Source organism: Strongylocentrotus purpuratus, unplaced genomic scaffold, assembly GCF_000002235.5.
Source record: "Strongylocentrotus purpuratus isolate Spur 01 unplaced genomic scaffold, Spur_5.0 spur5_scaffold_8, whole genome shotgun sequence".
Classification (NCBI taxonomy): domain Eukaryota; kingdom Metazoa; phylum Echinodermata; class Echinoidea; order Camarodonta; family Strongylocentrotidae; genus Strongylocentrotus; species Strongylocentrotus purpuratus.
In genome coordinates this window covers 8,639,860-8,653,326 of record NW_022145614.1, presented here as the reverse complement: position 1 = coordinate 8,653,326, position 13,467 = coordinate 8,639,860, and the positions used below count along the sequence as shown (strand labels likewise).

Here is a 13,467-nt window from a genome sequence, read left to right as displayed (position 1 = left end):
CTACTACAACTACTACTAATACTGCTACTACTAGTAACACGATGCAAGATATAGTAACGCCTTGCTCCGCTACGCAGGCGAGACAAAAAGGAAGTACACTTACCTAGGTGAAGAAATTATCTTTTAGAAATAATACTGTGCTTCCCAATCTACCAACTTTCTCTCATTATATTCACTATAAGGAAATACACCTACCTGAACATTTACTTGCCCAGTGACCAGTTCCTCCACACTTGAAACACTTATCCCCACTTTGGCTCATTCCTGGTCGGAATCCTCCCCTCCCTCTTCCTCCTCTTCCCCTTCCTCCTCCTCCTCTGCCCCTGTATGCTCCTCCAGCACCTGTTTTCTGCTTCCACATCATCCTCTTGTATGCCTCCCCTCTCATCCCTCCTTTCCCCTTCCTCCGGTAGCTCTTGGTGAGCATGTTCAACCGCACAAAGTTCTCGTTGAGGTTACTACGCTTGGATGATGATGAGGAGACGCCACCACCACCACCACCACCAGACACTCTCCTTCTCTTTCCCTTCTTTGGGGAATCTTCCTCACCATCATCCTCCTCCTCGACCACCGTCTGTTCTTCTTTCTCTCCTCCATCTTCAATCAACTGCTCCTTCTCGCTACCCGTTTTCCTTCTCTTGGACGGAGGAGCTGACGGAGAAATGTTGAGTCTCTTTTTGTCGCCATCACTCTCTTCAATACAATCTACATTACTCTCAATTTGGTTCAGTTCAGCAAGAGAGATTCCATCAAATGATTTATCTTTGGAAATTTCATTATTAATAGATGAATTATCACCACCATTCACAGATTTCTTTGTATTATTTCCCCTCCTGGGCACGCTTTCCAAGAATTGAGCTTCATCGGTTTTGTGACTCTCCTTTGATGGCGTGTGTTCATGTTGAGAAAAACTACTTGCACCATTATTCTTCTTTACGATACATGTATAGCCATCATCCCTATCTGATCCTGGGTGTACACTTTGTGAAGACACGGTGTGCTTTTCTGGACTCTCTCCAACGTTACCTGCTTCATGAACATCAGCAGATTCCCTTACACTCTTCCTTCTGGTCTTCCTTGAACTTCTTTTATTGTTAGATATCGAGGTACCAGTCATTTCCATTAATTCCATGTCACTGATTAGCTCAGAATTCTCATTCATATCTATATCTTCTAGGTATGGCTTAAGCTCATTCTCCTTCTCACATTTCATGAGCCAGTCTTCTTGCAAGGAGTGGTGCCTTGTCTTCGGAAGACCTGGTCCAACCACTCGAGCTGGATCTATGTTAGTCCTTCCCTTTATGCATGATCCAAACTTGATTGTCTTTGTACTCAGCTTGGTTCCAAAGAAATCCAAGACTGGTGCGGGTTCTCTGTGATCCTTTGAGTGGCCGTGAATGGAAGATCCTTGCTTGTGAGAAGAGTCCAGTCTTGGATTGGATTTCTCATCTTTTGACCAGAAGTCTTGCTTTTTGACACTAGGCCTTCCCTGTCTTGGACCACTTGACATCTGTGTGGAATGACAACATGAACAATTGTAATCCATTATCATTTTCTAGTGTATGAAAAAAACTCACTACTTTATATCTATAATCAAATGTGAACTTATTTTGTAGATAAAAGGAAGCCACGTTAGGATAATACATAAGGAATAAATCTTTTCAATCGATATAGAAACTACTCTAACAATGGAACAGTTCAAAGACATTTTATATACTTCAGTTGATTCTGTTAACTGAGATATTGGGTTGTTCTTATAATCATCTAAGATAAGAAATTTTGAAATTTGATGGTAAAGGTCAATTACCCCAAATCAAGATTACTATTCCATTAGTTGTATGGACACATTTTTCTGCAAGTCTCATTTTGACCAGGTCTCTTTGCTCACCTGACTGTTTGCAGGGCTATTGTTGAAGAGTTTCTTGCTGTACATCTTAAGTGCTGCATCAGCTTCATCCTCCTTCTTTTCAGTCACTTTGTCCTCTTCTTCTTCCGATGGTTTCCTCTTGCTTTTATTGAGGTGAGCTCCCCACACATCGTCACAAGTGGAATCTGCACTTTTGTCAAGGGTATCCTTCGACTCTTCCCCATTATCGTCATTGCTGGTCGAGTCCTGCACAGAATACGAGAATGGAATGAATGTTGTATTTAGTGAAGTGGCTAGTGATGGTGGCTATAGGAACAAGAATATGAGATATTGTCTGCTCAGAGCCAGAAGGATGTTAACTAAGTGTGAAAGTATATTAGTTAACGCCCTTCTGACTCCAAACAGACAATGTTTGCTGTTGGAATGCAAATCTGCTCGACAATATGACCGCTCTACGATTTGTGTGGACTAAGAATAGTATTTATCTTCCTATATGAAAAAGAAGTACATACATTTGATGTTTTGCTCCAATGGAATATATCACATCCATTGAAACGGTAATAATAGTGACATTAACAATAAGATAATCTAACGTTTATTCATCGGGTCTACTTAGTGGAAAGAAAGTCAGTGCAACCAAAGTCAGTCATTACTCCCTTCCTCATCTTAAAATAATGATGATCCTCAAAATAATGATGTTTACTCCAGTCTTAGATCTCTAAGTTGCATATTGGGTTAGGTTTACAAAATAACAACATAAGGCTTGATGTCTAAAAGCACATACATTGATACAGTGATATGCACTTTACAAGAACCGAATATTACTATTATTATTAATGGGTGCATGTATTCTTTCTCATCTTGGCAATGTGCTTGGATTAGTATAACATCATGATCTGTCAATCGGTAATCACACAGGGGGAAATCCTCCATAGTGAAACAATGAAGGAGGTCAATAGAGCATTGAAGTTCTAACATCATATTCGCCCATCAGCCAGGTTACTGGTTCCACACAGAAAAGCCTGCGCATGAGGTTCACCGCGAAATAATTCGTGCGACGGACTTGAGCAGGGCCAATTCAGTGTCTGGTGCTGGTGTGATCACAACGCCATTGTTTAGCACAAAATTGTTTTAAACCAGCAACCTTGACAACTCAAATGACCGGTATGACATCACACTTTGGTAATCTACTGAAAAGTCATAAAATACATTGAAATGTACATGGACCAACATGGATCTATCCTTCAGAGAACCTACCTTCTTTACAGGAGTATGACTTGAATCACATCTGGTTGTGTTTACATCATCCTGAGTGACATTGCTGCTTGGCTTCTGACCTTTCTTCAACTTGCTGTACTTGCTGTACAAATCTATATTATAGACACACAGGAATATACATGTACATGAGGACATTTCTCAAATTGATAAGTACCACAATATATTGTCCCATTATTAGAATTACAAAACAAAGGTTGTTCTAATGGAAGTCTAATTGAGAATACAAAAATGTCCACATATTTCTAAATATGTCACAATAAGGTGACATTAAAATTATATCATGAAATCATAACACAACTGTAGCAACAGTACGAATACAATATAAACAATAAACTATCTGTGACAATGACGGTCGTAAGTTAATTAAGAAAATCCATCTTTACAAGCATCTCTTCTGCTCATGCACAAATTAACATGCATGAGTGTGTGCACACGTTTCCATCCAAATTTCCACAAATAGTCAACTTTATATTTATGAAAAAATTCTGACGAAGAAAAAAGGAAAAGGAAAAAACTGAATTGAGATGAACTGTCACTATAACCATGTCACTCCCTTTGAGATATTATCCTATGGCTCAAGACATGGGAATGCTTCTGACTCCATAGTGACTGTACCTTGAACATTGTCAGGGGCTAACGCAATGTCATCTCGGCCTGGCTTGCGGTTGTTGGTCTCTCTAAAGTCATTCTCCCAAACCTTCAGAGCCTTCTTGATTTCCAAGATTTCATTGCCATCACTGGACGAGGTCATGATGATTCTATGTGATGATTGCTGTTTGCTCAGAATCCAATCAGTGCAGTTTCAAACTGTACCAAGGTACCAACAGAAGAAAAGAGAAGAGAAGAGAAATGCACATATGTAGTTATCCTGGAATGCAACACAATTATTGCTTAAACTTAAAAACTTTGTTTTCTTAATTAATTTCATTTAAAATCTATTAAACTGACACAAGATAAGAAAATGCCTGCTTAGTGCTTAAAAGGATAATCCGACACACATTTAAATCATAAATGGCAAAAAATTAAACAAACAAAGCAGTGAAATTTCTTCAAAATAGGATGGAAAAATAAGAAAGTTATGGAATTTTTAAACTGCGCATACTGTAATCCAGGGCTGTCGACTTTGGGGAACTGCTTCGAGGGAGATATCAAAATCTCTTTTTTTTAAAACTCAACCCCCCCCCCCCCCCCCTTGAGCAAAAAAAAAGGTGAAATTGTGGTTAGACCCATGTTTGACGGGAGGTTTTTTCTTAAATCGGGAGATTCTACATTGTAACAGGAGAGCGGAAGGGCTTGCGCTTGGTGGTGGGAGTCTCCCACTACGAGCTGGTGGGACGACGGGAGAATGAGGGTGGTGGTTTGAGACTCCTTCCTAATGTGGGAGGGTTGACAGCCCTGGCATAATCATGCTACCTTGATATATATCACCATGATCATACTCATACTAGTCATACTCATAGAGTCATACTACTTCTACTACCTCAACTACTATAGGCCTAGGCTAGGGCTAGGGTGTACTAACTTGGTTGGGTAATCCCTTTGGCAGCTCACTCAGGAAGCGATATTATTTGCTGTGTATGCAAGTAAATGATGTCATCCCTGGCCTCACTTTCGTTTTGTACATCAATTTAACCATAGGTCTAGACCCTAGATCTAGTCTAGTAAAATAGTAATGTAGATAGATCTAGACCTAGATCTAGATCTATGTGTGGGCATAATGATGATGACATGCATGATGCAATTGAATTTTTGAAAACATGCCTTGAAGTTGAGAATCTGAAAGTTGAATCCTCATGGAATAATGCAGGGCTGCCGGCTGTCAACTTGTGGGAACTGCGTCGAGGGAGATCCTCATAGACCTAATTTGTATGCAATTTTTTTTTTTTTTTTTTTTTTTGGGGGGGGCTCAACAGGAAAGGGGGGGGGGTGTTGAGTAAGAAAAAAAGGGGGGAAAATCGAAGTGCTCTCCCCCCCCCCTGGTCTATATGAGAATAGTCTTTTAGTTGTGTAGTAGTTGTAGGCTAGACTCGACTGACTCTAGATCTAGACCCTACCTCACTTTGATTTGAAAACTCGACGACCCAGAGCCGAGCAGAGACAAGCTCTATCTCGACCGGGAGAGCTCCGGCCAAGCGCCGCACCACGGTCCACTCCCGATCGACATACGGTATTCTCGCCTACGAACTACCAGTCATGCAAGTCCTGGTAGAATCTACACACTACAGTTAAGGTAAAAAAATATTCAAATTCTTTGAAGGTATTCTATTCGGTGAGAAGCACAGATATTATATACGGCAATGCACGAAACTTTTAATGATAATATTAACTTAGACCTAGAATCTACTCACTGTTTTCGACTTCAATTTGACTTTCGCGCTCGCGGGATCCGAGCTAACATGTTTTGCGGGCGTGCATATGGTACGCCGCCGATGATGAGGATGCTAAAGCGTGTGATTGTGCGAGCCACCCAGAAGTCACCTTTGCCACAAAGTTCATTTTTATGAATCTAGTGTTGTTTGAAAAATTTAGATGATTTAATGAGATTGAAGGCCTACATAATTTCTTTAATCTCTTTCTTCAATTTTGATTATACTTATGTTTGTGTACGTTCAACATATTCATCATTATTTTCCTCTTGGCTTTCGCCTGCATTCGATCTCCTCCTCCTCCTTTTCTTCTTCTCCTTCTTTTTCTTCTTATTCGATCTTCTTGTACTTATATTCATTTCTGTCATCCGTTTATCATTATCAGTTAATTAGTTTATTATCATCATTATTATCTTAAATATTTTTTATTTTGTATATCTGTCCGAATATTATTACTTTAACTTATTAATTTATGTCGGGGACGGCCCGGGACGCCCCCCCCCCCTGGAAATAAGCCCCCGAACTTATGGGTTATCCTGTTCAAGCTGACTTAATTTGGATTTAGTTATTCTTGTATATTGTTGTATATTGGAAGCTTGGCGAATACAAATCAATCAATCAATCAATATGCTCTTTTAATTCACAAGTTATGTTTTTGTGAATCTCGGCTAGCTTACTTTAATATGGATAATTATGATTCTTTCCAATTTTATATTCTGTTCCAAATTCCTTCCTTGTGATGTCTTATTTGATAGCCCATATACCCCAGACGTTGGACAAACCGACAAAGCCCTCCTCATAACATTTCCATTCTCTGCAGGACAGCTATAGAGACAGAAAAGATTGGAAATGTTACGAGGAGGGCTTTGTCCAACTTTGTCTGGAACTCTGGATGAACTATAGCCTGATAGATAGATAGAAATATACCCCATCAGGTACATCCAGTGGCGGATCCAGGGGGGGGGGGGGATTAACGTTTTCGAGGACCAAAAAAAAAAAAAATGTGATCACTACCCCCCCCCCCTCTGGCGCTCAAGGGGGGGGGGGGAATTAAAGTTTTTGAGGACCAAAAAAAAAATGTGATCACTACCCCCCCCCCCCCCCCAAACTGAGTGACTTTTCGGCCGGCGCGATTTGCAAATTTTCAGGAGCAAAAAAAAAATTATCAGCACCCCCCCCCCCCCCCTGATAGATAGATAGAAAGATACCCCGTTAGGTACATCCAGTGGCGGATCCAGGGGGGGCGGGCCCCCACCCCCCCCCCCCCTTGAGAAAAAAAATCATGTAAAAACATGTGATTTTAACCTTTTTTGGGCGGGTTGGGCCCCCCCCCCCCCCTCTGGCGCTCAAGGGGGGGGGGATTAAAGTTTTTGAGGACCAAAAAAAAAAGAATGTGATCAAAACCCCCCCCCCCCCCAACTGAGTGACTTTTTGACCGGCGCGATTTGCAAATTTTCAGGAGCAAAAAAAAATTATCACTACCCCCCCCCCCCCCCCCCCCCCCCCCCCCCCCCCCCCCCCCCCCCCCCCCCCCCCCACTGAGCGACTTTTCGGCCTGTGCGATTTTCAAATTTTCTGGAGCAAAAAAAAAAAGTAAGAAATCCTGGATCCGTGCCTGGCTACATCAGTTAAAATATAGGTCAGTATTAAAGGGTCTATAATTTAATAGTTTCTTGTTTTGCTTGTTTTTCTTAAAGCCACACTGTCCTACTTGGAGCTACTTCCTCCCTCTAGGCCTATATAGAAAAACAGTGGCTAATCGGCCCATTGGTCCCCCATGATCCTCTTTTTCTTATGTTAATTGAGAGCTGAGTTGATGAGATAACCACCTGTCCAGTGACCTTGCAGGGGGTCTAATCCCTCCTATAAACTAGTACAGATAAGCTTTAATATTTTATACCATTTATTTGTATTTTGGTAATTTGGGCTTTTTTATAACCATATAAAAACTAAATTTTCCTCTTTTGGCTTGTCATAAGCTAAAACCGGCGCAAGCCGTTTTTAATTTTTGTATCGCTAGAAATCCCGCGCGCTGCGTTTGCGAACTTTGGCCTTGTGCAATGCCAATGGCTGACACTTTACTGCACTGTTTACTGTTTTAACTTTGAGATTTTGCCTTGGCAATGGCCCTCGATCTCGACTTGAAGTTGGACGCTGGATAAGTTGTTCGATGGAGACTTTGTTGCAGAGTTCCTATTTCAGGTAAAGCCAAGCATGCCAATATCATATTCTATTATCACCTGTCTCCAACTCCAGGCCCAGGGAGCTCCGACGCCGACGCCATTGGGTGTCGGAGCTCGAGCTCCTGCGCTGCGTCTCACTAAACCGTCATGGATCTAGACTAGACCTACTCATACTAATTACGTTACTACTAGACAGAAATAACCGTCTGATATGGGTCATTTCTTAAATAAAACTGACATTTGTTGACATTCCCAATGTATAGAGGCGGTCAGCAGAAGGGGCGCTGGTCCGAGAATAAGGATCGTCTTCATAAACGAGGATCGTCTTTGTATTATTGTAAACACGGACCGATGCGTCCTCAAAAATAAGGACCGTCTGCATTTTTGCAGACGTTTCATATTTTTGATCGACACATTGGCGATGCAAAAAACGGATTCTGCAATGATTTTTTTGATGCATTTTACATTGACATTGTAGCCTACAGAGACGTTCACATTTTTAAGCAATAAATCCTTGGGAAGATGGACAACCCATAAAAGTAGACGGTGAACTAGTAGTAGGGTTATTTTCCCCCGGCCCCGGGGAATCCATTTTTGGCATCGCCAGCGGGCGGTTCTGTAACATGAAACCCCCAGAGTGCCGATGAAAAAAAAACGTCCTCGAAAATGCAGACAACCCTTATTTTTGAGGACGCATTTTGTCCTCGTTTATGAGGATATCCTTGTTTATGAGGACGATCCTCATTCTCGGACCAGCGCCCCTACTGGTCAGTGGAGCCAGATGCAATCTCAGCGGAACCACCGTCGATATCAGAGACTGAAATAAGAGTCGAGAACGGTATAACGAATCGTCTTCTAATAATTTAATGAAACGTCAATAGAAACTGAATTTAGACAAGGATTAAGAGTCAAGAACGGTACAACAAATCGCCTTCTTTCCAGGGTTGGCATATTTCCCGCTTTGGAGGCTTATTTCCCGGACGCCGGGAAATAAGCGATATTTACCGGTATTTTCCGCTTTTTACCGGTAGACCTATTTAGAGTAAAACCACCAAACTTCGGACATTGCCAAACTTCGGACAAAAATTATTTCAACGGCTCGAACGCAAAATATGAGCCTAGCTCAGGCGGGTAACTTGCATGCATTTGATACTAGAGTAAACCACCAAACTTCGGACACCGCCAAACTTCGGACAAAATTACTTCAACGGCTCGAACGCAAAATATGAGCCTAGCTCAGGCGGGTAACTTGTCAAGTTCAATGAATGCATTTGATACTACTACTAACCTACATCGTTAGTACAGAAAGTTAGGGCAGGTTGCCGTCTGCAAAACTCACAAAAAACATCGAATTCAGAGACAGATTTCAGGTTACCTGGATTTTTACAGTCCCTTAACAGGGGAGTTAAGGTATAGAGCCTCCAATATAGCGATTAAAAACAAATCCTTGGCATATTTCAGGTGGTTTCTGCCAAAATTGTGGGAGCTTATGAGATACTTTTTCACTCTATCGCGAAAATTTTCTAATGGCGGCCGTTACCACGGACCTAGGGGTACTATACAGGTACCCCTACCAGAAGATGGCGCTCTTCCAAACTTCGGACATGCAACATTGAGTGTCATTTTGACTACGAAAAAATAGCGCTTTCGTAAGATTTTAGCACCAAAATATTGTGTGAGTGTTGTGAAAAACACCTTTCTGATAGTTCTACCTAAAATAAATCTACCCAAAACGAGAAAATAATACTTTTTTCATAAAATCAACGCAGTCAAACTTACCCCCGTCGTACCATTTTTGATCCGGTTTCCAAACCTCCGATGAATGCGCACTTCAGCGCGCGGGCTATACGTGCGCTGTACGTGCGCTATGCGCTATGCGTGCGTTATACGTGCGCTACTCATGAACGTCCGAAGCTTGGCAAGTGCGTCCGAAGCTTGGCATGAAAAAAGGTTCGGCGGGTAAGTAAATAATTCTAGTTTTCCATTTCCTTTACTAATTTTCTTTTCATGATATACATAAACAGTATTTGCACAATAATAGTATATTTGATCTTTCAATAATTAAAAAAAGAATTTAATGTTTTCCCCCGTTTTGTCTTAAGTGTCCGAAGTTTGGCGGTCTTACTCTACTACTAACCTACATCGTTAGTACAGAAAGTTAGGGCAGGTTGCCGTCTGCAAAACTCACAAAAAACATTGAATTCAGACTAGAGACAGATTTCAGGTTACCTGGAGTTTTACAGTTCCTTAACAGGGGAGTTAAGGTATAGAGCCTCCAATATATCGATTAAAAACAAATCCTTGGCATATTTCAGGTGGTTTCTGCCAAAATTATGGGAGCTTATGAGATACTTTTTCACTCTATCGCGAAATTTTTCTAATGGCGGCCGTTACCACGGACCTAGGGGTACTATACAGGTACCCCTACCAGAAGATGGCGCTCTTCCAAACTTCGGACATGCAACATTGAGTGTCATTTTGACTACGAAAAAATAGCGCTTTCGTAAGATTTTAGCACCAAAATATTGTGTGAGTGTTGTGAAAAACACCTTTCTGATAGTTCTACCTAAAATAAATCTACCCAAAACGAGAAAATAATACTTTTTTCATAAAATCAACGCAGTCAAACTTACCCCCGTCGTACCATTTTTGATCCGGTTTCCAAACCTCCGATGAATGCGCACTTCAGCGCGCGGGCTATACGTGCGCTGTACGTGCGCTATGCGCTATGCGTGCGTTATACGTGCGCTACTCATGAACGTCCGAAGCTTGGCAAGTGCGTCCGAAGCTTGGCATGAAAAAAGGTTCGGCGGGTAAGTAAATAATTCTAGTTTTCCATTTCCTTTACTAATTTTCTTTTCATGATATACATAAACAGTATTTGCACAATAATAGTATATTTGATCTTTCAATAATTAAAAAAAGAATTTAATGTTTTCCCCCGTTTTGTCTTAAGTGTCCGAAGTTTGGCGGTCTTACTCTACTACTAACCTACATCGTTAGTACAGAAAGTTAGGGCAGGTTGCCGTCTGCAAAACTCACAAAAAACATTGAATTCAGACTAGAGACAGATTTCAGGTTACCTGGAGTTTTACAGTTCCTTAACAGGGGAGTTAAGGTATAGAGCCTCCAATATATCGATTAAAAACAAATCCTTGGCATATTTCAGGTGGTTTCTGCCAAAATTATGGGAGCTTATGAGATACTTTTTCACTCTATCGCGAAATTTTTCTAATGGCGGCCGTTACCACGGACCTAGGGGTACTATACAGGTACCCCTACCAGAAGATGGCGCTCTTCCAAACTTCGGACAGGCAACATTGAGTGTCATTTTGACTACGAAAAAAATAGCGCTTTCGTAAGATTTTAGTACCAAAATATTGTGTGAGTGTTGTTAAAAACACCTTTCTGATAGTTCTACCTAAAATAAATCTAACCAAAATGAGAAAATAATATTTTTTTCATGAAATCAACGCAGTCAAACTTACCCCCGTCGAACGATTTTTGATCCGGTTTCCAAACCTCCGATGAATGCGCACTTTAGCGCGCGCGCTATACGTGCACTGTACGTGCGCTATGCGCTATACGTGCATTATACGTGCGCTACAAATGAACGTCCGAAGCTTAGCAAGTGTGTCCGAAGCTTGGCATGAAAAAAGGTTCGGCGGGTAAGTAAATAATTCTAGTTTTCCATTTCCTTTACTAATTTTCTTTTCATGACATACATAAACAGTATTTGCACAATAATAGTATATTTGGTCTTCACTAATTAAAAAAAGAATTTAATGTTTCCCCCCGTTTTGTCTTAAGTGTCCGAAATTTGGCGGTCTTACTCTACCGCTTTTTACCGGGAAATACTGGGAAATACTGGGAAATATATTTTTCCACTCACTTGTTCATAGAAATTGTCCAATTTTGAACATAATAACAATGGTGGTGAGTATGGTTGCTCTGGTGTGTACTATTTGTGTACATGTATGTGGGTGTGTGTTTGTTCGTGTGTTTGTCTATGTCTGTTATTATGAAATGTCGATTTTTGCACTCTCGCAAACAATGCCTCCTGTTTATCCAAGTGTGAACACATACCACACAAAAATGATACCAGATGATTTGGGATAAAACACTCTTTCATAAGATGTATAATAATTTACTATTCATAGATGGTTTTAAAAATAATTAGCAATTTTCTACGTGTAAACTTTTTTTAAACTCACACCGAAATTTCTGTCTCTTTCGTTCCTTAGCCTCTGATTTGGGTAGGGTTGGCTCCTCTCTTTAGAGACAGAAGCGAACCATAGGGACTGCACTGCAAACTTGGTATGCTGGATCTGAACACCTAACTTATGCCCAAAACCTACATTTTACCTGATGAATATCCAATTTATTTTATTTTGAAAATTAGGCCTAGGCTCGGTTCGACTGACCAACTTGACTGAATAAATCTGTTTAATGGTCCATTTTCAGGAAATTATGGGTCAAAATCAACATCCATGTTGAAAATCTTGCAACCCATATTTTAAGGTGAGTTCTGGTCTTTCGATTGCATTGTGAAAGATAAGGTGTGGAATAGATCAGAAAAAATTGATCATGTAGCATGCAAGTATTGGTGTGTACTGCAAAGTTCTGGAGTCATCAAAATAATAATAAATTTGGCCCAGTCTTGGTACAGTAACAAGCACTGTCCACAGAAAGATGTAATATGGGACTACACAAATAGTGTCGGGGCTCTTAACCTTGATTTCCTAATCTTTCTATGCTCATTACTCAGCCAGTATACATCTTCTACCAAAATTGTTTGGCAAATGACATTTATATAATCTTGAACATTTGATTCTGTGAGAATTCATTTTCTTTTTTTAAAACCAGAACTCATCTTTAACTTTAACTCTCGCTGCGCATGACGTCATCTAAATCTCATCCCTTCTAGTCTACGCGCAAGGCAAAATGATTATAAAGGAAAAACTGTACACGCGCTACAAGTTCGTAATGACGTTATCATTTAAATCACTTGATAACCCCAGAACGTTTCAGGTACGTGTAGGGCTGCGACGAGTAGTCGAATGCTCGAGTACGATTTCTCGTACTCGAATATTCGGCCGTAAATTTTTTTTTTTAAATCCTGGTCGCCTGGCACTGTCCAGGCCGACGCTTACCCGTGCCAGGGAGAGAGCCTGCCGCTGGCAAGGTACCGTCGGTAAAAATGTTTCCCAGCTCAATCATTGCAAACTCACCACTCAGAAACTGGGACCAAATGTCTGGATTTCTCTTTGGACTCGGAGGAAAATGGATTATTCTGCCACCTTTGGTTTTAAAACAGTATTGTTTACTGTTATTATTATTATTAAATCAGTGCCTTAACTGCAACTCGAAGTTTTCGGATACGGACCTGGGATACTGCTCCCGTGGTATGGTGGTGGCGGCAACAAAAAAAAAAGAAGAAAAAAAAAGAATATTAGAGTATTCGCTTGTAAGCCTGGGAGTGTACTCGGGTACCTCATTACACGGTTGTGCACAGCCTTAGTTTCTGGCCATTTCGTCATTCCCAATTATGAATTACAATGAGATTGTAAGATCCTTAGTTGTAGGACAAATACAAGGACATTCCCGCAGTGACATGCCCCGCCCTACACCCTTTGATATTCTTGCCGGGGGCTCCTACCCTAATATCGTTCAGTAGGTCCTAAGGAAGCCCAGCACCAAAAATGGCATTTGTACAACAAACAGATAAATGATATATATTACCTTCTAAATTATTTGGGGGCTACGAGGCCAT

General features: G+C 40.8%; 2 protein-coding genes across 2 annotated transcripts in view; one reads left to right on the top strand and one right to left on the bottom strand.

The window, feature by feature from the left end:
• The window catches only part of LOC574701 (ATP-dependent DNA helicase Q4), a 28,326-nt gene extending 22,765 nt beyond the window's left edge, over positions 1–5,561 (bottom strand). Inside the window, exons 1-6 of the mRNA XM_030975597.1 lie at positions 5,494–5,561; positions 3,761–3,952; positions 3,125–3,237; positions 1,889–2,113; positions 307–1,510; positions 196–276 (exon numbers count right to left, since the gene is read on the bottom strand). Coding sequence (XP_030831457.1) covers positions 196–276; positions 307–1,510; positions 1,889–2,113; positions 3,125–3,237; positions 3,761–3,896 — 1,759 coding nt within the window. The 5' untranslated portion in view covers positions 3,897–3,952; positions 5,494–5,561. The remainder of the gene's footprint in view (positions 1–195; positions 277–306; positions 1,511–1,888; positions 2,114–3,124; positions 3,238–3,760; positions 3,953–5,493) is intronic.
• A 1,995-nt stretch (positions 5,562–7,556) lies between these two features.
• LOC752040 (ankyrin repeat domain-containing protein 12) overlaps positions 7,557–13,467 on the top strand; it is an 84,776-nt gene continuing 78,865 nt past the window's right edge. The window contains exon 1 of the mRNA XM_030975147.1: positions 7,557–7,713. The gene's annotated coding sequence lies outside the window, so the exon portion shown is untranslated. The remainder of the gene's footprint in view (positions 7,714–13,467) is intronic.